The sequence below is a fragment of the Mesoplodon bidens genome (genome assembly GCF_964165515.1).
Source record: "Mesoplodon bidens genome assembly, chromosome: 2".
Taxonomy (NCBI): Eukaryota; Metazoa; Chordata; class Mammalia; order Artiodactyla; family Ziphiidae; genus Mesoplodon; species Mesoplodon bidens.
The window spans coordinates 37,400,475-37,423,995 of record NC_138177.1 but is presented as its reverse complement, the minus strand read 5'-3'; the positions used below and the strand labels follow the sequence as shown (position 1 = coordinate 37,423,995).

Genomic DNA, 23,521 nt, shown 5'->3' with positions numbered 1-23,521 from the left:
TTAAATTAAATGATAGATTTTTCAAACCTATCACATATGGTGATTTTAACTTTGAGTTACATTATAGACTTCGTTTACATATTTGAAAGTGAATATTCACATTTAACAAAAAGTCTGAGTGACCTACTTCACTGAATTACTGTAGCTGATCAAACATCATTTACTGAGAATCTATCTTTCCCCCACTGATCTGAAGTGCCACTTTGTCACAAACTTAGTTCCCGTATGTGTTTGTGCTTGTTTCTGAATTTTCTTTTCTGATTCATTGAGCTGGTCATTAGGCATAAACACCACAGTTTTAATTACTGGAGCTTTAATACTGGTGATGGCTCATTTATTTATTTTTAGAAAGTTCCTACCATTATTACTTATTTTTTCAAATGAACTTTAAAATCACCTTGTCTAAAAGAGATTAGTATTTTTCATAGGGATTGTATTACAATTTTTAATGTTCTGGTGGGAAATTGGCATCTTCCTGACATTTACTCTGCATATCCAAGAAGCAAATAAACTGCTTAGTTTGGGTTGCCTTGTTTTTTAGATTACACCGTAGCTAGAAGAGGCTAGAAAATGTGCTTCTCAAATCTAAAAACCTACTGTACGCTGAAGTTCTTAGCTTTTGTGCTATAAAAACATCAATTTTATTCACACTCATATATAAGATGAGTGATCCCTCCCTCCCTCCGTCCCTCCCCACCCAACCCCCAATAGTGGGAGAGTTTATTCATCTTTGGAATCACTCAGTTCACTGAGGATCTTCACAGAAAACAATACTGCCTGTGCTGCTCGCTAACTACCACGGTTCTCTGTGAAAGGAAGCCCGTCTCCCATGGAACTCTGATTATTTTGCAAATAATGATGAATAATAGAAGTTCTATGAGAATATTTATTCCTGGGCTAAGGTTGTAAATGCCCTCTTACCAAGGCTACTGGTGGTCTTTAAGTCTTCTCCTAGTACCCCCCATCCTGTAATGCTCTTGTCTCCTCCCCTGACTTTGCTTTCTGTAATCTTAGGCGTGAGGCTACCTTCAGTTCAGTGAATATTTCCCAAGTGCCCACCTTGTGCCGAGAACTGAACAGAACATTGGCTATCTCAATGACTTAGGAAAAATCAAAACTTTCACCTGGTTTGGGAGACTATTTCCTTCCACCCCAAAAGTTGGTCATCTTGAATAGGATCTTGCCTCTTCTATCTGTGAGAAGTATGACCAAGAATTTATATTTGGCAGAATGTCCTTCTTGCTGACAGTCACATACCCATAAACAACATGCTGTCCAAAGTCTGAAAGAAGGAGATTGATATTTGGGGGCTTAATAGCATCGTGCTTTCAAGAGGCTACAGGAGGGGTCACCAGCCCTGCATTAGAGATGATCGACCCCACCTGAGCCTGCAAATCACTCATTGCAGCAGGCTATCTTCCCAGTTGTGTTTTGGGGCTGGTTGTTCCCTGACAGGGTTTCATCTGACACCACCCAAACACAAAACACAGAAAGAAAATGCAAGTGTTCCTCTGAGGGGGTGACCCTATCAGGCCCAGTGGGAAGGTGACAGGTGCCCTTCAGAAAGGTCTTGAAGAGATATGATCTAACGGGGAGAGCAGACTGGGTGCAGAGCACGCACGGGTATGGTCCAGACAGCACTCAGTCCCCATAATTTGCCCCTCCCTACATCCTGGTTCCCTACATCCTGGTGGGCAGCATCGAGCCTAAGTTTACAGCACACAGAACACTAAATAAAGACTAGTGGGGTGGCTTGTTCAAGTCCATGGATGGCCTTTTGCAGAGGAAGGATGCAAACTTCTAGATTTATGTTGTTTAGTGTTTTAAATAACTCTCCATACACCAATCCCACCTGGTAGCATCAGCTGTCAGGAATTTTCACAGTCATATAGCAAAAACACACTATATTAAAACGTAAAAATAGACAGTTTTCTGAGTTCTCAGATATACTTGGGAAAAATGAGTAAATGACCTTTGCTTACCATTCTCACTCTGTTTTCTAATGCCCAGTGGTCTTGGGATCCCATGTTCTGTCTAAAGTTTAGAGCGCATGTCTATGGGAGGAGCAGAAATGCCCCTGTGGGAAAAAACACAACTAGGCATTGTAATTTATAATTTGCTCTAGTTTAACATTCTTAATATATTGAAAAGTGGAGTGAGCACTGGTTCCATTCATCAGGTGACGCTGTGGATATCCTGTGGGGGAAAGGAGACTTGATGAGCAGTGCCTGCCTGGTTTGCTCATCCCCATCATGACTGCCCTGCCGAGGTCTACCAAATTCCACATTCCCCTCCTCCTCAAAGCTGCCGAGGGCTGGTTGTCACCTGGCCACCACCGTTGCTGAGGTGATGAAAGGACAGGGCTTTGGCTCTGTCAGCCACGTGGGGAACAGACACAAATGCCTGCATGACCAAGCCCTGTTACATCTGGCCCAGAACCTGTAAACATACTTTCTTGTAGAACCACAAAACTGTAGCAAGTCCTGGATCCTCCATTTCCTTCTTGCCCTTCCTGGAGCCACTCCTGGCTTTCCTAGACACTTTCTCCAGTGTCTAAGAAGCTGACACTCAAGGGGGAATTATGACTCCCTTTTTATTTGTAAGTGCCTCCCACCTAGATATTTTCTGTAGCTCAGTCTTTTTCTTCCCCTTGGTAGAGAAGCAGCAGGGGCTTAAGTTTTCGGAGAATGAGAAGACAAATTCAAGCTCTTGCCCTTGAACATTTACCTGTGATTGACTCAATCACAGTTGCCAAGCACCATCGGGTCATGCTCTGCCAGGGCTGGCTTTGCTCTGTAACGATCACCTTAGACTCCAAAGTTGTCTGTTTATCCCTCAAAACAGGACACTTTTTTCCCCTGTCAGATGGTTTCTAATGGCCGATGGAAGAAATGTTCTCCTATTGAGGGATGCGGAAGTCATTCCAGCTTGTACAGGATTTGGCTTGAACTTTATGCCAACTAGGACAGTCTGTCTGTGGCCCATCACACATACATTGTACATCTGCCCTAACCATTAAAGAAAAGGGTGTGCTGTGCAGAAGTAAAGAATGTCTGTTTTGAAGATAAAGATAAATGCCTCCCTTCCTGGGACATCAATGCTAGTACTCCTTTGATGATAAGGCTCCCTTCCCAGGCGCCAAGGCCAGACTGACTCACTGTGTACTTGCTAATCTGTCTTTTTTGGAAAACTTGAAGGAATGTACCCGTCATGTTTGATGTTCTTCGTTCTGATAAGATATAAAACTGTGCTGAAAACCATGCTTTCTGGAGCAATTCCTCAGAGCTACTGAGAGGCTGTCTCCAGGGCTGTAGTTCTCAGTTTGGCTTGAGTAAAACTCCCCTCTATCTTTAGATTGGTTATCGATTATTTGCGTTGACAGTGCATTGAGGTGGGGTTGACTATGTGACCTCTGACTGTCTTCTAGGACTCTGTGATCCTGACAGCTGGGATCGAGTCTTAGAGTCTATCTTCTTTCCTCTTGTGTCTCTTTAATTCACCACATTATGTATCTTCACCTTCTCAAGGCCTTTAACCTAGCACATCCTCTGTATGTCTGTACCTGCCTCTGCTTGAATTTCAGTCTGTCTTCATTGTCTACAAATTGCCTTGATCAATGGTTTCCTGTCTCAGTGACCTGAGACCCATCTGTAATGGATTGAATGCTTGTGTCTCCCCAAGATTTATGTATTGAAATCCTACCCCACAATGTGATGGCATTAGAGGGTGGGGTCTTTGGGGGGGCAGTGATTAGGTCATGAGGGTGGACCCCTCATGAATAGGATAGCGCCCTTATAAAAGAGGCCCCAGAGAGCTCTCTCGTCCCTTCCACCATATGAGGACACAGTGAGAAGATGGCCATCTATGAACTGGGAAGTGGGCCCTCACCAGCCGCCAAATTTGAAAATACCTTGATCTTGACTTCCCAGCCTCCAGAACTGTGAGAAAGAAATGTTTGTTGCTTAAGGCACCTATCTATGGTAATTTGTCAGCCTGAGCTGACTTAGCAATTTCTCTCTTTCTAACATGAGGACAAAGTCTGGCAGGAAGGAAGTGCTGAGGCTGGTATCAACTTCCTAAAGTAATGGTGCCACATCTGGCAGCCGATGAACACTGCCCCTTCCCGTCTTTGACCACGCCAGTCTGAGAACAATGAACTCCATCTTCTACCCTTTGAGTCTCCAGTCTCTGTTTTAGTCCAGGGCAAGTAAATACCTGGAGGGTTTAGTATTTTACCTGTGAAATATGTGTTAATTTTCCACCCTGGAGTATAAGCCTCTTGAGGGCAGGGGTGGTATTTTCAGTTATATTTCTCCAGCTCCTAGCACAATGTTTGTTACCTAGTGTTGCATCCCCAACAAATGTTAGTTGAATGAACAGTTTTGCCTATGTTAGCCCTTCTCTCTCATGGCTATTTTCCACAATTTGTGCCCTTTGGCCTTCCTGCCTAGCTCAGCTTGGGAGCACTTTGGTTCACCCTTAGAATTGGGTCACATGGCTCAAAGCTGTGGACACGGCTGCAGAGGGAACCACTTGGGTCACCAAAGAAATGATGGTTTCTGGCCCCTGAACTTCATTTATAACTTTCTGCAACACATGGATTCCTGAAAGTTACAAACGAGTCAGGTTTCTGACAACCAGATTGTTTTGTCTTTACGGAAATGTTCTGACGTCATTTGATTGAACTTAGATAACGAATAGGCTCCTTACACTTTGGCTTTGAGTTTCATTGCCTAGAAGCTTCTAAAATAAGGGGGTGTAAAATACCAAAATGAAATGATTGGAATAGCTGTAGAGTCTAAATCCCTCATTTTACAGATGGGGAAACTGAGGGACTAAGTGACCATCTAAGGCCACGTGGTTATTAGTGCAAAACTGAGACCAGAGCCTAGATCTTGAGCCCTTGGCTACTGCCTTCTCTACTGGAGAAAGCTAGCAAGTGAACTGGAGAAGCACAGTATTAAAAGAACCTACTGTGACAAAAAAAACATAGCATGGCGGGGCGGTGAGGGTAAAAAAGTAGCTTTAGAATGCATTTGAACTTAAGTTGTTATCAAATTTAAAAAAGTAAAACTTGCAGTTATAAGATAAAAAGTCCTGGAGATGTAATGTACAGCATGGTGACTATAGTTAACAATACTGTATTAAAAATATATATATATTGTATACGGGAAAGTGGCTAAGAGAATAGATCTTAAAAGTCTCATCACAAAACAACTGCAAATGTGTACCTATATGTGCTAATGGCCTTTAAACTTATTGTGGTGATCATCTTGCAATATATACAGATATTAAATTATGTTGTACACCTAAAATTAATACAATGTCATATATCAATTGTATCTCAAATAAATAAATAAATAAATAAATAAATAAATAAATCAGTCCACTGCTGAACTAATGCCACTGAATCATACACCTCGAAATGGTTAAAATTGTAAATTTTTATGTTACAGATATTTTACCACAACAAAAAACATTCAAAAAATATTTATCTGATAGGAACGTATGCTGGCTGACACTGTTTCTCCCTCTAGCCTTCTGCCTGCTGACCTTGTGGGGAGAAGACTGCTCCCTACCTGCAGCACAGAAGCCTCTTTGCCTGCAGAGAGTGTGCACTCACGGGTCCCCAGGCAGAAGCCGTGACCCAGCCCCAGGGCTGGGAGGATCCAAATGCGGCAGCATCTTAGGAGACTCAGCCTCTCTTCAGTTAGGCATCTGAGCACAGGCCTCAGCAGGCTTCCCCCCAGGGGCTCTGCTCACAGCTGGGTATGTATCTGCATGTGACTGACGCGAAGGTACTCACTTATTCTCAGGCACAGTTTGGTATAATTTAACAGATGAAAAAGCTTTTCAAAATGTAGAGTTACAAAGTCAAAATAATATAACCAGGCATACACTGAAAAGCTTTGTTTCTACCTTCATCTTCATCTTATTGATTCCCCACTCCCTCCCAATAGGAAGCCATTTTTATTTTATGTAGCCTTCCGATGTCCAACATTTTATATTACCACTTTTTGACCTCATTGGAAATTCTCAATTCTTAAATTTTCTCTTTTGGGTTCCTCCTCATTTGTTGTCACCAGCTCATGGCTCCTCCTCAGATGGGGGTACCGGGGCCACATACGGTGGGAAGGAGGCAAGAGGAGGGTGAGGGTCTGGTGAGACCCTCGGTGTCTATGCAGGGGCCTGGGCTTTGGGGTCTTCTGACCATTCTGGATTCCTTTGGTTGGGCCCTATATGTTTGGAGAAAGAATTCAGAGGATGTTGTGAGGAGGGTCAGGCCTCTGCTGTAATTTCAGGATGTTTGATTAGACCCTGAACACAGATCTTCTCAGGGGAATGATCTTTTGATAGAAATAAGGATGGAATTCCCAATGGGTAGAAAGAAAACCTCTGGCCCAAGGCAAAACGCAGCCCAGGAGGATATGCAGATATTGGGATGGGTTGGCGTGGATGTGGGACCTGGCTTGTACCTGCAGGCAGGCCAGCACAGGAGCCCTGTGTGCCTCCAGGGCCTCAGGTGCCCAAGGCCGGAGCTGGATGGATGAGCTATGTCATCTTCTGTTGAGACTTGGAGGGGAAGGTGATCTCAGATGCCCAATGAGATCCAGCCACCCGGCTTCTGGATGTTCACCCCTGTGAAGACTGGAACTGTCCTGCCCACTGGGTGGAGTAGGCCTGGGAACCAGTGAGCTCAGGGAGAAGGCTGCCTCATCTACCTGCCAACTCCTGGCTGTGGCTGTGGTTCCTTGCTTGGGGTAGTGGTGGTGATGGTAGTGTGTGTAGGAAGGAGGTGGGGGGGATGACAGGATGGAGAAGAAGTTGGGAGCCAAGTACTCCCCTGGAGGCCTGGGCAGATTGTCCCCAAGATACCAGCCACCCTTGGTAAAGGACATCCTGGGGAAGCAGGCTCGCCTGGGACCGTGGGGGGCAGTTTGCTTGAGAAAGAGGGACTTTCGCCTTGATTAGGGCAGGGGCCCCGGGTGAATGTTCATCTCCTAAGCTTCAGGAAGAGTTCACGGCTGCCCAACAAATGGGTTAAAAGGCAGAAAATATTACCCTTAAGAATATTCACGATAAGTCTGTTATTCCTGAATGTATTTGAATTTGTTTGTTGGACAATGCTTTCACGGATTTGGAGAACGTTGAGATTTTTCAGAGCCTGTGTGTGGTTGCTTTTGATGATCTTGCCTTTTAGAGATTAGAAGGTGGAGGTGCCATTCTCCACCCTCCTCCCACCCTCACCCAGGACCCTGCCCTGCTCAGGAGTCCTGCCTGAGGAAGAGTTCGAGAGAACCCTCCCTGGGGGTTGAGTCATGGCCTCCTCAGCTACACTGTTACTGTGGGTAACAGTGGGTTGTCTGGAGATGGCCTCTCCCTTTGGTTGGGCCCTATGTTCGAGAAGAGTTCAGAAGACTTTGTGAAGAGGTTCAGGCCTCTGTTTAACCTTGAGTTGTGTAGTTAGATCCAGAACAAAACTCATTATCAAAGTGTCAACATTATACTTACAGGTTCTCTTTCCTCCTATCTAAAAAGTACCCTGTAAACCCCTTAAGCAAAGGGGAAAGGGGGAAAGGCAGGGGCAGTATGATCTGGCCCGATGAAGCCCTTTCCCACTCACAGCAAGACACAGACAAGGGATGAAGGCAGACAGGGCAGGAGGTCAGTGGGTGTTGCTTGGTGGCTGTCTGGTTCCGGCTGGCCGTCCCTCTCTAAGGGCGCCTGTGGAGGGGGCCATGGGAATGGTTGGATCTTCTTCACAGAACTAGCAAAATTAGGCCCCAGAGTCTTATTTCCTAGATCTCAGTTTCCTAGCACCAGCTGCCTTAGCCCATCTTGAAGTGGAAACAAGTCTGTGGATACATTTCCCCAAATAACTTAGAATTATATAGAAAACTTACCTAAAGTCACACTTTAAGTATTGTGGCAAAAACAGATGAACAGCAACACAGCAGGGTTGCAGAGTCAGCTTGGCCTTTTGTAAACTGAATAGAGAAAGAGGACTTTGATTTTATTTCTTAGGAAGTTTACACCCGCAGATAGGAGGGATGGAAGTGATGATACAGTGGTTAGCCAGGGAAATGGAGTCCCCTGTGGTCTGTGGGTTAGGGTGTAGCGCTCAGCCATCATTTCTCTTTGTTCTCCGTGGATCCAGGCGGGGTTGGGGGGGTGGATTCAGGGCCAAGTGAAGGTGGGTCCTATAGCGCCAGCACTGGGAGAGGCAATGGGGATGTGGCAGGTCCAGTTCTCCTCTGGTTTCCTAACTCTGTGAAGATGCAGGTGGTGTCCTACAGAAGCACATTCCCACCCCTCCCAGCCAGACACTGGGACTCCTTCCCTCCTGCTCTTTCTCCCGCCCTCACCTCCCCACTAACACCTGGGAGCAGAGCAGCCAGAACATCTAGCAAGTTCTGAGGGAGGCTCAGCAGGGCCAGGGCTGGACAATCTTGGGAGTCCAGGCTCAAGAGGAGGAGCTGGATGTCCTCTGGACCCCTTCTGACCTGACTTTCAAACCCAAGCCTTGAACTTGGAAACCAGTGAAATATGCACAGCGCCAAGCTGAGAGCTGAGCTGTTGTGTGTATGAATATTCTCTCCCTCATTTGTACAATTTACTGGGGCAAATGTGAGGCCAAAATTCAGTCCTAGGTTGATAGGACCCTTGGTCTCTCAAAGAGTCACAAGCAGTTATGAGGGAGTTTCCAAATGAAGGGAGAGGCAGTAATGGGCAGAGAGGTGGTCCTGGCAGCGTCTGGAACAGGCAGGGAGAAGTGGTGAGGGAGGAGAGGCTCTGGAAGGCTCGGGGGAGAGATGAAAAAGAGCCCAGAGGAGGCTTCCACCCTGATGCCTGAGCAATCCCAGCTGCCTCCACAGCTCAGACTTGAGTCCCCACCAAATCCTACTAACGACAATGGCTACCCTGTGCGCCAGGCTCACCTAATTTTCACAGCCATGGAATAAGGTAGGCGTCACGAGCCCAATTTTACAGATGAGGAAACCGAGACACAGAGAGGTCCAAAAAGTTGCCTAAAGTCACACGGTAAGTGGTGGAACCAGAGTTCAAAGTGAAGTCTAACACAAAACTCCACCCTCTGACCACCAGGAATAGATTGCTGGGAGGTTAGGTCACAGGGAGAGAGGAGGCTTTGTGACCCAGCAGCTCTTCCTTCCCTGACTCTGTGCTGCTCAGCACGACACCAGCTGTGGCTGGGGGAGGAGGGGCTGGATGGTGCTGTGGGCTGGGCACCCTGAAACACCCAGAGGCCTGAGGGGCAGACAGCGTCTTTCAGAGGCTCGCGTGCTACTTGGGAGGGAGACGCTAGGCGGTGGAAGAGGGATGACCATTGGGGCTGGGGGACTAAGGTGGAGAGAGAGGCCAACAGACAGGGGAGAAGAGCAGTCTACACTAGGCTGAGGAGGGAGGGAGAGGTTACTAGTGTCTGGGACTAGGTCGGGCCCAAGGTTGGGCCATTTCCATTCTGAGCAAGTCGAGCTGGGGGGAGAGCTCTTGGTCCTTCCTTTTCTTGCTGCTGCGTTGTTCAAGAACCCTGGCCTTAGATATCTATGGTTTGGGGACTTCCCTGGTGGTCCAGGGGGTAAGACTCCGTGCTCCCAATACAGGGGGCCCGGGTTCGATCCCTGGTCAGGGAACTAGATCCCACATGCATGCCGCAGCAGAGTCTGCGTGCCGCAGTGAAGATCCCGTGTGCCACAACTAAGACCTGGCGCGGCCAGAATGAATGAATGAGTGAGTGAATAAATAAATAAATATATATATACAAATATATTTTATAAAGAAGATATTTACGGTTTGGTCTTCTCGCCCTGGAAATGATCAGTAGTCTCTGAGCAGCACTTGTAAGCACGAGGGTAGAAAATGGCTGGGTGTGCTCGGGGCTGTCAGAGAGAAGAGCTGGGGCAGGGCTGTCACCCCACCGCATGGCCTGAGGTGCTGGGTGACAGGCTGGCATGGGCATGGCCATTCGGGGGGAGGGGGGCGGGGGATACTTAGGGCTGGGGTAGGTACAGCAGTGATGAGAGAGGTTTGCCTTGGGGCTTTTGTTTCCAGGGGACAACTGATGACAGAGCTGCAGCCAGCTGCCCCCCAGCTGAGGGTGAAAGGCCTGCCGGGCCTCTGACTCCAGAGGCCTGGGTGCCGCACGGCTGAGGGCAGGCTGCCGGCTGCCCAGCCGGCTGTGGAGGTGCGGAGACGGGGAGAGTGTCTCTTCCCCACACACATGCATGGGCACCCCCGCAGCCCCAACTGCACCCTCATCCTCCCCGAATCCTCCCTTTCACTCGGAACCTGTGTCCTGGTTCTCCGGTCCTCACTCCACACTGCTCCCGTTTCTCCCATCTCTGCTGGGGGCCTGAGCTGAGGAGCTGGCCCCCCAAATCTCTTCTCTTCCCTCCTCGGACTTTAGAGCGGGGACTTTGACCCGAATTACAGGTAGGACCCCAGGGGCCTGGACAGTGAGGGTGGAGTGGAGGCAGGTTGCTCCCCAGGGCTCCGCATCATTGACTGAGCTCCTTCCACCTCGGGGACAGCAGTGGCTACCCTTCAATCCCCTTTCCCAACAAATGACACATCCTTCCTGGATGAGAGCTCCGACTGAGGCAAGGAAAGGGATGGGGGGGTCGGGTGGAGGACACGGTGTCGGGGTGGACATGGCAGAGGGAAGCAGGAAGGGGGAGGAAGCTGGTAGATCTCAGTGTTGAAAAAGGACATTCTGGGCGATGAGAAGGGGCTTTCACGCTTACATCCATGCCCAGCTGCCCCTTCCCCAGGTAAAGAACAGAGGACCCTGTGGGATTTCTATGTCCAATTCCTCCTTTATTTTGACATTCACTTAGTTGTGACTCCAAGTTATCAAAGATGCAGGGCAAGAAATCTGTAGCAGGAGCAGTGAAGTGGGGGTGGAGCGAACAGGCGGAGAGAGCAGGGTGTCCCCTGTCTCTCCTCTTCCTGTTTAGCGTGCAGTTTGAAAAGTGTCCACATAGTGTCCCAGAGCACAGACTCGGCAGCTAAAAAGTACAGTGTGGTTGAGTGGGGTGAGCTTCCTCTTCCACAGGCAAGGCCCTCGTGGCTGCAGGGAGGCGGGCAGGCAACCTTGAGCCTGTGCCCTGAGCAACGTGCGGCTGTGTGGGGAGGGCCGCGGCCACCATCTCTCCAATGCCCCAAACTCAGATTTTGATGTGTGGGTTGATTTAGGCTGGGAAAGCTCTAGGAGGAGACGGGATTGCACGAGATGCTTTTCACTCAGGGACCCCGACAGATCAGGGCCACGAAGCAGGTGAGAGTTGACTGGATCTTGATCTCTCCCAAGGCGGCCGGTACTGGAATTTCTGGGTGAGGAGGGGCAGCCCCTGCTGTGGTTGTGTGACCGTGGAATCAGAGGGCGGCAAGCAAGGCCCTGGGGCTGGTCATCAGGAAGTGGCGAGGGCGCCCAGGCCCAGCAGCTCGTGTCAAGGGGGGGGTGCTTAGCCCAGTAAGGGCTGGTCCCTCCCGGCTCTGAGATAGAGCTCATTACCCCACCTAGAGCTGTCTCCTGGTAGCAGAGAAATGTTATCATTTGAAGTCACTCAGTAGGACGGTCAAACATGTCTGCTTTCCACTGACAGTTAAAATGGTTTTGCCGGCGAATCCTGTGTTTTACTGTGGTCTTTCATCCATTAACACACATCCCTGCACACAGGATCAGGCAGCTGGCAAGTGCATCCAGCCCCTGCCAGGACTGGGGCAAGAAAGTGTGGTCTGGCCGGCAGAACTTTTCAGGGAGTGCTGGCTTCATGGAGCATTAAAGGGTCCTCAGAGTCCACCTGGGCAAGTCTCATTGCCCTGGAGAAAATGGAATCTCAGAGGAGATAAGAGACTGGTCCTAGAGCTCCTCTGATTCTCAACCCTGTGAGCCTTGATTACAGACTGAGATGCAAGGTGACAAGTGCCCAGAGTGATGCAAAAGGTGTGGCGCATTCTCTTCCCCTTCCCCAGCTTCACCCTCCCTGTCGCAAATGCAAAAATCAAGATCTCAGCAGAGGGGCCAACTCCCTCCCTGCCCCACGCCCTGCAGCATTCGGTGACGCAAGAGAGTCCGGGGGTACTAATGCCCTTAGGAGGTGGGGGGACAGCCACCCCTTACTGCAGAGGCAACTGGGAAACTCATCAGATGCATTCACTCAAGCAGCATAAGGCCACAGCTGAGTTATAACTGGGAGTTGGACCGGGGCTAGAGTGACACAGCAATAAACAGGCCCCTGTCCTGTGACTGGGGGGTGGGTCAGCGGAGGGAGGGCAGCCAGCACGGAATCTGATTGCTAGTCAAATCCCTCCCATCCTCAGAGAGAGGGCTGCCATCCGTGGTGAAACGAAGGGGTCCTGCTCTGTGGCCTCATGGCCCAGGGAGAACACCAGGTCTCTGGAGGGGCTTCCGTGGCTTCCATGTGGCAACATTATCCCAGGGGGAGACTCCGCAGGCTCTTCCTGTACCAGCCAGCTGGCTGCCGTGGGGATTGGCCGCCACCTTGATCACCTTTCGCTCCTGCTGTCTGGAGTCAGATTTTCCTTTCTAGTTGGTACATCAGAGACCCTTCCTCCCTGAAGCTCCTGCAGGTGGCAAAGTCCTGGTGTGCGCTGTTGGTGACAGGCCTGTGTGCACACACCTGGGAATGCACACGTTCTCGCAGGGCTGCATCCACGCACAGTGCTCAGCATGGCGGACCAGGGCCCCAGAGAACATCAGCAGGCTTTCCTTTGCTAAGCTACTCAAACTCTAGTAACATAACTTGCAAAAGGTTCTCCAGCCAGGGCAGCTGGTTCCCGAGGCAGAGAAAGAGGATTTGTGGGGAGACAAGGCTAGACATCCATTTTGGGTGCATTCCTCACAAATAACCTTATGCCACAGCCTTCAAGGTCCAGTCAATGTGTTCTGTGAAGACAGAGGCAGATGCAGATGTGACGTGTTCAGGAAGCAATACCCGTGTTGGAACAGCTACAGGGAGTGCAGTCTCTAGAACAGGCGAAGTACAAAACTAGATTGTGAACTAGCTCTTGGATTCATTTCAGCAAGCAAGTCCTGAAGAGTCCCTTTAACCTCTTCCTCTCCCTTCTCGAGTTCTGGCCTCTCCCTTTGCCCTACACCCCACTTTCTCCTTTCATCCCCCAAGGACTCTGGAGACCTCCAGAGCCTTTGCTCAGCTTTCCCCTGGTCCGGCAAAGCCAGGGGACTGAGGGAAGTGAGAAGTTGGTGGCAGTGCTGGCACTGGCCAGAGGACAGTCCCAACAGAGAAACTGTCTAAGCTGCCAACACGACCTGTCAGGCCGCCACCTGTGGACCGCGGGGCCAGGCCCTGCCCTGGGTCTTAATGCCCTCAATATCCTGAATCCGGGTGAGCCCTCCACTGTGGGAAAAGGAAAGCCAGGAGAACTGAGACCGTCCTTGTGGGCCGTGCTGGGGGGTGTCATCCGCTGTCCCCATTGCTCCTGCTGGGGCAGCAGCGTTGGTGCATGGTGGGGGTGGAAGGGGTTACACGTCTGTACTAATAGCCCTTGGATTGGTGAAGGCCTCATGGCCAGAGCCTGGCCACGTCATCGGGTAACTCTGGGGCGCTGCCACTTGGAGGGATGGGGGTCCCCCCTCCTTGTAGTATGTGGGAGCAAAGGAGAGCCTCTCGCCTCCGCCCCCATTGGGCAGCATGTCAGCCGTCCGTATGTAAAAGGGAGAGCTGTATGGGGAGCAGGCGGTGCAGTGGCTGGCCGCCACCCCGCACGGCTGGCCGCAGGGCTCACTGGTGAGAGGCGCCAGGCCGCCTCGGCCGTCCAGGGCCCGGGAGCTGCAGGCATTGCAGGCGGGCCCTCTGCGGTGTGCGGGCAGGTCGTGGTCCTCCTCCTCTTCCTCGCGTGCATCCTCGGCTCTGCTCCTCCTGCAGCAGTAATACTGAGGGGAGAGTGGGGAGGGCCGCCTGAGCGCCGAACGCCCCGCTCTGGGTGTGCACGGGTGCCACTGAGGACCCTGCGCCGAGAGAAAACTCAACACCAGAGGCCCACGGTCCACAGCGATGTCCTCCCAGCCCTGCAAGACCAGTTCCTTCCCTCTTCCTCCCCCTACTTCCTAGTGCATTGACTGCAGTCGGAGGCTGAGAGAGGCGGAGAGGCAGAGAGGGAGGGACATACAGATCCTACTAAGCACAGGCTGGGGTGCGGGGAGCTGCTTTCAGAGTCTCCCCACACGGTGCCCTTCCCAGCACTCCTGAAATCTCAGACGCGCGGGAGACACAACACAGTGACCCGGTATTTTCCCAGCTCACCCTCTTGGGTGCCCGAAGTGTGCAGGGCATGAGGGGAACATAGCTCCCTTCTGACAGCCCCCCAACTCCCAGCCCCCTTCACTTACGCCTCCCACATTCCACGGCTTTGGGCTTTGTCGTGCCCACAGTGGGCCTCCAGGTTCTGCCCCCATGATGGGGAAGTGGTTTGCTGGTGGCCTCTGGCCACAGGCCCAGGGTACTGACCTGGAGCCTACAGTAGCACAGGACGGCGATGATGCAGAGGAGAATGACCGTAGCTAGGATTCCGCCAGTGATCACAACCGTTCCCGCTGTCATCCGCCCGACGCCCCATCAAACTCTGCAAAGACGTGTGCGGAGAGGTGAGGGGCAGCTGCCCCCCTGGGCGTGGGGCCGGGAGCCCTCCTGGAACTTTCTCAGCTGAAGGCATGGGGGACCAGAGAGCAGGGAGGGCCCTGGGCACTGGAACAGCAGGGGCTTCCTGAAGACAGAGGGTAGCTGTGGCCTGGGCCAGCCTAACCTGAGGGGCTTATAGCTGCGGAAGGGAAGAGAGGCGGCACAGAGCTAACTGAAGGTGTGATTCTGCTCCCTGTTTCCATCCAGTTGCAAAGGTTCCTGCTGTCTTTCTGCTTTAATTCTCTTCTCCCTCTCCTCTCCCCTCTCCCCTCTGTTCACATCAGGCTTAACCCTCACCTCCTTCCCCTACCCCACGGGGCCGAGACACAGAGAATAATAACTTCTGTTCACTGAGGCCTTAGTCTGTGCGAGGCACTGTGCTAAGCACTCCCCTGGTTATCTCAGTTAACCCTCAAAATAACCTTTTGAAAAAAAAATAACCTTTTGAGATAGTTACTGATTATCCTTATTTCACTCACGATGAACTGGGGCTTTGACTGATGTGGCTGAGAGTCCACCCAGCCTGGTTCACCCCGGTGGCCACGCTCTTAACCACTGCCCTCTGGGGCACAAGTGCTGATGGTCCCCGAGCCCTTGACCCAGGTGGAGGGGACAGTGTCTGAACCTCAGAAGTTCCACCCTGGCTCCAACTCATTTGAGGGGCGTATCTCCTCTTTCCAATTCTTGGGGAAAACAAGGGCAAGGCGAGCTCAGAGGGAGCCGGCAGGCACATTCTGGCCCCTGGAAGGTTGGGGCGAGGCTGGCCAGACGGGTCCTGCTAATGGGGGCTAACGGGTGGAGGCGCGCTCCGGACGTGAGGCTGTCTGAGGGCCGACTCCCCTTTCGGGCCACTGAACGGGGATTCCCGACCCCCGAGGCACACGGGGACCAAGGTGGGCTGTGTCAACGGAGCAGGAACGTGTGAGGAGACTTGACATCTTGAGGACAGAATGACCGTGAGCACTTACATTCATAAAGGGAACGGTGACCTGCAAGACAATCAAAGGGACGGAGATGTTGTTAGACGAGCGTTAGCCTGAAAAAGGCCCCAAGGGTTAGATTAATCCCTGAGCTCCGCCTCACCTCACCCTGCTCTCTCACATGGGCTCTGTCATCAACAGGCCTAGAGGTCCCAAATCTGCAGCTCCAGCTGTGTCTCCAACTGCTTAGTGGACACACTCGTCCCTCAGATGCCCACACTGCCACCTCAAACCCAATTATGACAGGCTGTCATCGCCCTCTCTCCAAGTGGGCTCCCCGCCTCCAACCCCTCTGTTAGTGGTTCCACCAGGGCTGCCACAAAGGGTTTTGCAGGCTGTTGGTTACTCGAAGGGTAAGTGAGGGCTGGAACGCCAGCTGCTCAGGAAGCCGGGCGGCCTGCTGTGCTCACCTGGGGAAGGGGCACCTGTCTTCACCCAGAGACACCACCTCCTCCTCACCATGGTGCTCCTGGAGCCCTGTGTGCACCTGGCTCTGCCTCTAAATCACTCAGAGTGCTCACAGGGCGGTCTGTGGACCATAGCCTGGCAGCACCTGGAAGCTGGTTAGAAATGTAGCATCTCAGGCCCCACCACGGGCCTAATGAGTCAGAACCTGCATTTTAACAAGGTCCCGGGTGATTATTTGCATATTAGAGTTTGACAAAGCTGTGGCATGTTCCCCTAGATGCCCAGACTTTCAACCTCAAATTCTTCTTCGGTTTCTTCCCGTCTTCTGTTCTTCACACCAATTATGACTCTGCACCGTATACCTGCACTGGTGCAAAGGTTTCCTAACAGATCTCGCTGGTTTTGTCTCTAAGCACCCTTCACGTCACCCACAGTTAGCCCTTCGTCATGCCCCTGCACCCCTCTTACTCTGGAGACTTTGTGGCACCACACTGCCTGCAGGACACATTTATCTGGGTGCAGACTTTTAGACTGAGCTTCAGAGGCTTTGCCCTCTCCCACTGCCCTGCATGCTCACCACCAATTATCTTTTCTTCCTCACCGCCCATTGTCCCCCCTGCATGAATCCTCTGCCCATCAGGTAGTCTCAGTTCTTAAGAAGCTTATAGCCAAGTGATGAAAAGACACTTAATATACCTTATGAACCAGAGATGCACAGACCAGGGGCTGTGGGAACACAGAGGAGGGGGCAGCTAACTACTTGGGGAAAAGTTCCATGGAACATGTTATATTTGAGCTGATTCCTAAAGGCTGAATAGGGGCTTGTCCGGTAGACCAGGTGGAGAGGGCAGAATGCACGGTCCAGGGGTGTGAAAGAACACAGAGGCTCCGGGAACTGTAAGGACTCTGGGAAGGCTGGGGGTAGGAATGAAGCTGGAGAGGCTGTAAGGCAGGCAAAGAATTAGGATTTAACTCTCTTGAAGACAGTGGGGGTTCCTGAAGGGTCTCAGTAGGGGAGAGCATGCTCTCACTGTCTCCATCTATTTAAATTCTGCCCATCCTTCAAGGCTCCGAGAAGCCTCCCCTGACTGCCTCATCGTGATGCACTCTCTCCTGCTGGAATTCTACTGTAATGCCTTTCCATGTGCCACTTTTCAAATCCTGTCTTGGTATGATGCTTGTCAACTTTCATGTGGGAACATCTTGACTCCTGTGCTAAATTATGAGTCCTCTGGGGTCAGGAGTTGCATCATATACTGTATCCTATCCTCCTGCAGCATTATACACAGTGCCTGGCACACAGCGGGTACTTAAAAGTTTGGTAATCATCTCACCATACAGCGTTTCTTTCACGGGCCTGGCAGTAATGACTCTGATCTGCCACGAGAGGGCAGCAAGTTGTATCTCTCCGCTCACATCTGATCTGCAGACCAGAGCATCCTTGTTCAAGACCAATTTGACTTTGCCCAAATGCATGGTGAGCCATGCTTCAGGGTTCAGTGGGTATTTGTTGGGGGCGGGCAGGTGAACCTCAGGCTTAGGAGGACTTACACACCATCACAGCCACACCACTCCACCCTCCTCTGCTTCCCCTGCATGCTCACCCCTGAGGGCTGCTCAGGAGACAGAGAGGCCTAGTGACCTGAAGCTGGAGGGGGCAGCAGTGGTCCACTCTACTGAAAGTCTTGGCCTAGTCCCCTGGGATGTGTCCAGGCTGTTTTAGAGAACGGGGAATTATGAAGCCATACAAGAACAGTGCCCTCCCTTCTCTTTGCCTTCCATGCCTGGCCTCCCTCTTTCAGTACCATGAAGACTGCACAGCAGAAGTGGCCTGGAAATGGGGAGCACTGCAGTGCAGGCAGAGCCACAGGGCTGAAGGCCCATTCAGGGCCCAACTGTGCCGCTTAGTGGACATCTTGGAAACTGACCTTCTTTCTCATGGTAAAAAAGAGATTACCAAAAAACTCAGGAAAAAGATTCATGTATGTGAGGGCCCCTTGTAACCTCTAAGATATCCTTCAAACATAGTTATTTGTGGGGAGAAGGAAGGCCCAGACCTTCTGTGATCACTTAAGTCTGGCCTGACAGTCATAAACCAAGAAGGCACATGTGAAGTGCATGTGGTCAACTAGCCAGCTTCCCAGAGGGCCCAGTCCTGGTGGTGCAACTTAGCATTTAAATGCCCACACCCAGTGGCTCTCTATGATTTCAGGGGTGCTTATTTTCTCTTTGCAACTAGATGCAAATGATCACAATAACTCCCTGAATCTAAACAGCATTCATTGTACAGTTTACAACGTGTTTCCATTTCTGTCCCCATTTATGATGGGCAGGTTCTAAGATGGCCCCAAATGAGCCTCTCCCCTGGCAGTCATGCCTTGTGTACTCCCCTCCCCTTGAGGAGGGGTGCCACCTGCGACTTGCCTCTAACTAACAGAATACAGCAGAGGGGATGGGATGTCACTCTGTGAGTAGATTCTCAAAGATTGTGACTTCCCTCTTGTGAGCCAGCTCTCGCCCTGGCTGGTTTTGATGCAGGAAGTTGGATTCTGGGGAGGCCTATGTTGCAGCAAGGAACTGAGGATGGCCTCTGGCCCTCAGTCCAATGGACAGCAGGGTGTTAGAGCCATCAATCCAATGGCCCAAAAGGAACCGAACGACCACTTAAGTGAGAGTGGAAGTGAATCCCTCCCCAGCTGAGCTTTCAGATTAAACTGTAATCCCAGTGGACACCTTGAATGCAGCCTCATGACCAACCCTGAAACGGTGAACCAGCTGGCGTTGCTTGGATTCCTAACTCACAGAAACTGTGAGATAATCGATGTGTGTCCTTGCAAGCTGCTAAACTGTGGTAGTTTGTTATATAGCGAAAGATAACTACCACACCTCCTTTGAACCATACAAAAACCCCACTCACAGGAGGGAAAGCCAGACCTTTATACGATTTGCCTAAAGTCATACAATAGCAAGTGTCTGAGTCAGGACCCAAGGGCCAGTGCTGTGGAGTTTCTGTCACACCAGTTGCCTGATTAATTTCCTGAGGCCTTGAGAACAAGGTCCCTACGTTCCCTCACAGGGCCTAGGAGCTCTGGACAGAATGGATTCAGTAGCGACCAACTCAGGGGCTGAGGGCAGCCAACGAGGACAAACCTGTTGCCCAGTGCAGACCCCCGGGGCCCGCCCTCTGTGACCAGGACTTTCTGGAGCTCCCTCTCCACCAACACCTCTCTCTACCCAGCATCCAGGCACCTTCTCCTGTGCCTCACACTTACATGAAACAGCTGGAGCAGCGACGGCCCAGTCACGCAGGCTGTACCTGAGCAGACAGCAGCTGGGGGCATGTCATGGCCAAGGGTGTCAGTCCCTGACAGAGAAGAGAGGGGAAGGTCAGTGAGAGCTGGAAAGGGAGGCTGAGAGGACAGACGGGCACACGCTGGCACCTGGTTGTGACCCCAAGACTCTGGAGTGGACATCCCCAAGGGGGCTTGTTACCTGACCTCCACGGCTGCCTTGGTCTGAGGTCCCTGAGCCTGAGAACCTGAGGTCAGACCTCTAAGGCCACATCCTATCCCCTCCTCGTTTCCTTCCCTCAGTGTCACTGCCCGGAACCCTTGCCCAATGCACCATCAGGACAAGAGCCTCTCCCTGCTCTGGGAAGCGAGGCTCAATGGGGGAAGGGAGTCCAGCTGCCTCTTTCATGCTCCACTGGAGAATGCTGACCTGTTCCCTGGCGGATGTGTCCTTGTTGGCTGCATGGCCGATCCCCCTCTCTCTGGCCCCACACGCCTCTTTCCCATCTCCTTCCCTATTCTTTCCTGGGCCTGTCCATATTCCCAGTGCCCAGAGCTGATCACTCCTTTCTCTTACTCCAATATCCCGACATCCTCAGGCCAACCCACCAACCAGAAAGTTGGATGGGTAAGTTCACGCTGATGTACTGATGGAGGAGGGGGAGGTGAGACCCTACTGAGGAATCCAGTGTAGTCTAATTACTGGGGGGTCCCTTCAAGCCAAAATTCTTTACCCACTCAACATGGAGCGTCTAGGCCCTACACTGGGAATGGGATGGGGGTGGGGTGGAGGAAGGACGCCCCCTGGTGGTGATGCTGGGCCCCTGCTCACTGTCCTGAGGAGGACATGCCCCACTGGGTGTATTTGTATTGGGGAGGGAACTCAACCATTAACGGGATGCACTGAGTCACCTTCCACAAGGACAGGGCCAACCACTTCCAGGTTCTCTGCCTCAGCCAGAAGCTGGAGGTCAAAGGACAGACATTTTCATGCCTCAAGGATTGGCACCACAACTACTGAGCCTGTGCTCTAGAGCCCGCAAGCCACAACTACTGAGCCCGCGAGCCACAACTACTGAGCCCACGAGCCACAACTACTGAAGCCTGTGTGCCTAGAGCCCGTGCTCTGCAACAAAGAGAAGCCACCGCAATGAGAAGCCCGCACACTGCAACGAAGAGTCACCCACCCCCGCTCGCCGCAACTAGAGAAAGCCCACATGCAGCAACGAAGACCCAACGCAGCCAAAAATAAATAAATTAAATAAATAAATTTTTGAAAAAGCAATGGGGCTGGCACAAGTTTTAATCTAGGGGCAGGGGCAGATTTCTCTCACTAAATACATTTTAAAGTAAAGGGATACTTGGATCATACATCATGATCAAGTGGGATTTATCCCAGGGATGCAAAGATTCTTCAATATATGTAAATCAATCAATGTGATACACCACATTAACAAATTGAAGAATAAAAACCATATGATCATCTCAATAGATTCAGAAAAAGCTTTCGACAAAATTCAACACCCATTTATGATAAAAATTCTCCAGAAAGTGGGCATAGAGGGAACATATCTCAACATAATAAAGGCCATATATGACAAACCCACAGCAAACATCATTCTCAATGGTGAAAAACTGAAAGCATTTCCTCTAAGATCAGGAACAAGACAAGGATGTCCACCCTCGCCACTTTTATTCAACATAGTCTTGGAAGCCCTATCCATGGTAATCAGAGAAGAAAAAGAAATAAAAGGAATCCTAATTGGAAAAGAAGAAGTAAAACTTTCACTGATTGCAAATGACATGATACTATACATAGAAAATCCTAAAAATGCTAGCAGAAAACTACTAGAGCTTATCAATGAATTCGGTAAAGTTGCAGGATACAAAATTAATACACAAAAATCTCTCGCATTCCTATACACTAACAACAAAAGATTAGAAAGAGAAATTAGGGAAACAATCCCATTTACCATTGCCTCAAAAAGAATAAAATACCTAGGAATAAACCTACCTAAGGAGACAAAAGACCTGTACTCAGAAAACTGTAGGATACTGATGAAAGAAATAAAAGATGACAAAAACATATGGAGAGATATACCATGTCCTTGGATTGGAAGAACCAATATTGTGAAAATGACTATACTACCCAAAGCAATCTACAGATTGAATGCAATCCCTATCAAATTACCAATAGCACTTTACATAGAATTAGAACAAAAAATTTTACAATTTGTATGGAAACATGAAAGACCCCAAATAGCCAAAGCAATCTTGAGGAAGAAAAATGGAGCTGGAGGAATCAGGTGCCCTGACTTCAGACTATACTACAAAACTACAGTAATCAAAACAGTATGGTACTTGCACAAAAACAGAAATATAGATCAATGGAACAGGATAGAAAGTCCAGAGATAAACCCATGCACCTATGGTCACCTAATCTATGACAAAGGAGTCAAGACTATACAGTGGAGAAAAAACAATCTCTTCAATAAGTGGTGCTGGGAAAACTGGACAGTTACATGTAAAAGAATGAAATTACAACACTCCCTAACACCATACACAAAAATAAACTCAAAACGGATTAAAGATCTAAATGTAAGGCTGGCTACTATAAAACTCTTAGAGGAAAACATAGGCAGAACACTCTTTGACATAAAGCGCAGCAAGATCTTTTTTGATCCACCTCCTACAGTAATGAAAATAAAAACAAAAATAAACAAATGGGACCTAATTAAAAGCTTTTGCACAGCAAAGGAAAACATAAACAAAATGAAGAGACAACCCTCAGAATGGGAGAAAATATTTGCAAATGAATTGACCAACAAGGGATTAATCTCCAAAATATGCAAACAGCTCATGCAGCTCAATATAAAAAAAAATAAACCATTCAAAAAAATGGGTGGAAGATCTAAATAGACATTTCTCCAAAGAAGACATACAGGTGGCCAAAAAGCACGATAAGATGCTCAATATCACTAATTATTAGAGAAATGCAAATCAAAACTACAATGAGGTATCACCTCACACCAGTCAGAATAGCCATCATCAAAAAATTTACAAACAATAAATGCTGGAGATGGTGCTGAGAAAAGGAAACCCTCCTACACTGTTGGTAGGAATGTAAATTGGTACAGCCACTATGGAGAACAGTATGGAGGTTCCTTAAAACACTAAAAACAGAACTAACATATGACCCAGCAATCCCACTCCTGGGCATATACCTGGAGAAAACCATAATTCAAAAAGATACATGCACCCCAATATTCACTGCAGCGCTATTTATAATAGCCAGGTCATGGAAGCAACCTAAATGTACATCAACAGAGGAATGGATAAAGAAGATGTGGTACATACATACAATGCAATATTACTCAGCCATAAAAAAGAACAAAATAATGCCATTTGCAGCAACATGGATGGACCTAGGATTGTCATATTGAATGAAGTCAGACATAGAAAGACAAATATCATATGATATCACTTATATGTGGAATCTAAAAATAATGGTACAAATGAACTTATTTACAAAACAGAAGTAGAGTCACAAATGTAGAAAACAAACTTATGGTCACCAGGGGATAACGGGGGCGGATAAATTTGGAGATTTGGGATTGACATATATACATTACTATATATAAAATAGGTAACTAATAAGGACTTACTGTATAGCACAGGGTACTTTACTCCATACTCTGTAATGACCTATATGGGAAAAGAATCTAAAAAAGAGTGGCCAGGACTTCCCTGGTGGCACAGTGGTTAAGAATCCGCCTGGCAATGCAGGGAACACGGGTTTGAGCCCTGGTCCGGGAAGATCCCACATGCCGTGGAGCAACTGAGCCCGTGTGCCACAACTACTGAACCTGCGCTCTACAGCCTGTGTGCCACAACTACTGAAGCCCGCATGCCTAGAGCCCATGCTCTACAACAAGAGAAGCCACCGCAATGAGAAGCCTGCGCACCGCAATGAAGAGTAGCCCCTGCTCGCCGCAACTAGAGAAAGCCCGTGCCCAGCAACAAAAACCCAATGCAGACAAAATAAATAAATAAATTTATTTTTTTTAAAAATGAGTGGATATGCGTGTATGTATAACTTTGCTGTACAGCAGAAGCTAACACAACATTGTAAATCAACTATATGTCAATAAAAATTTTAAAA

At 49.5% G+C, this 23,521-nt stretch overlaps 1 protein-coding gene across 2 annotated transcripts in view; it reads right to left on the bottom strand.

Annotated features, from left to right (window-relative positions):
* Window positions 1-10,760: 10,760 nt before the first annotated feature.
* FAM163A (family with sequence similarity 163 member A) overlaps window positions 10,761-23,521 on the bottom strand; it is an 80,370-nt gene continuing 67,609 nt past the window's right edge. The window contains exons 2-5 of one of the 2 annotated variants that reach the window (XM_081223424.1): window positions 19,342-19,433; window positions 15,650-15,670; window positions 14,511-14,625; window positions 10,761-13,936 (exon numbers count right to left, since the gene is read on the bottom strand). In XM_081223424.1, coding sequence (XP_081079550.1) covers window positions 13,526-13,936; window positions 14,511-14,603 — 504 coding nt within the window. In that variant the 5' untranslated portion in view covers window positions 14,604-14,625; window positions 15,650-15,670; window positions 19,342-19,433 and the 3' untranslated portion in view covers window positions 10,761-13,525. Of the gene's footprint in view, window positions 13,937-14,510; window positions 14,626-15,649; window positions 15,671-19,341; window positions 19,497-23,521 lie in introns of those variants that run through there. The other variant, XM_081223425.1, reaches the window with a different exon arrangement.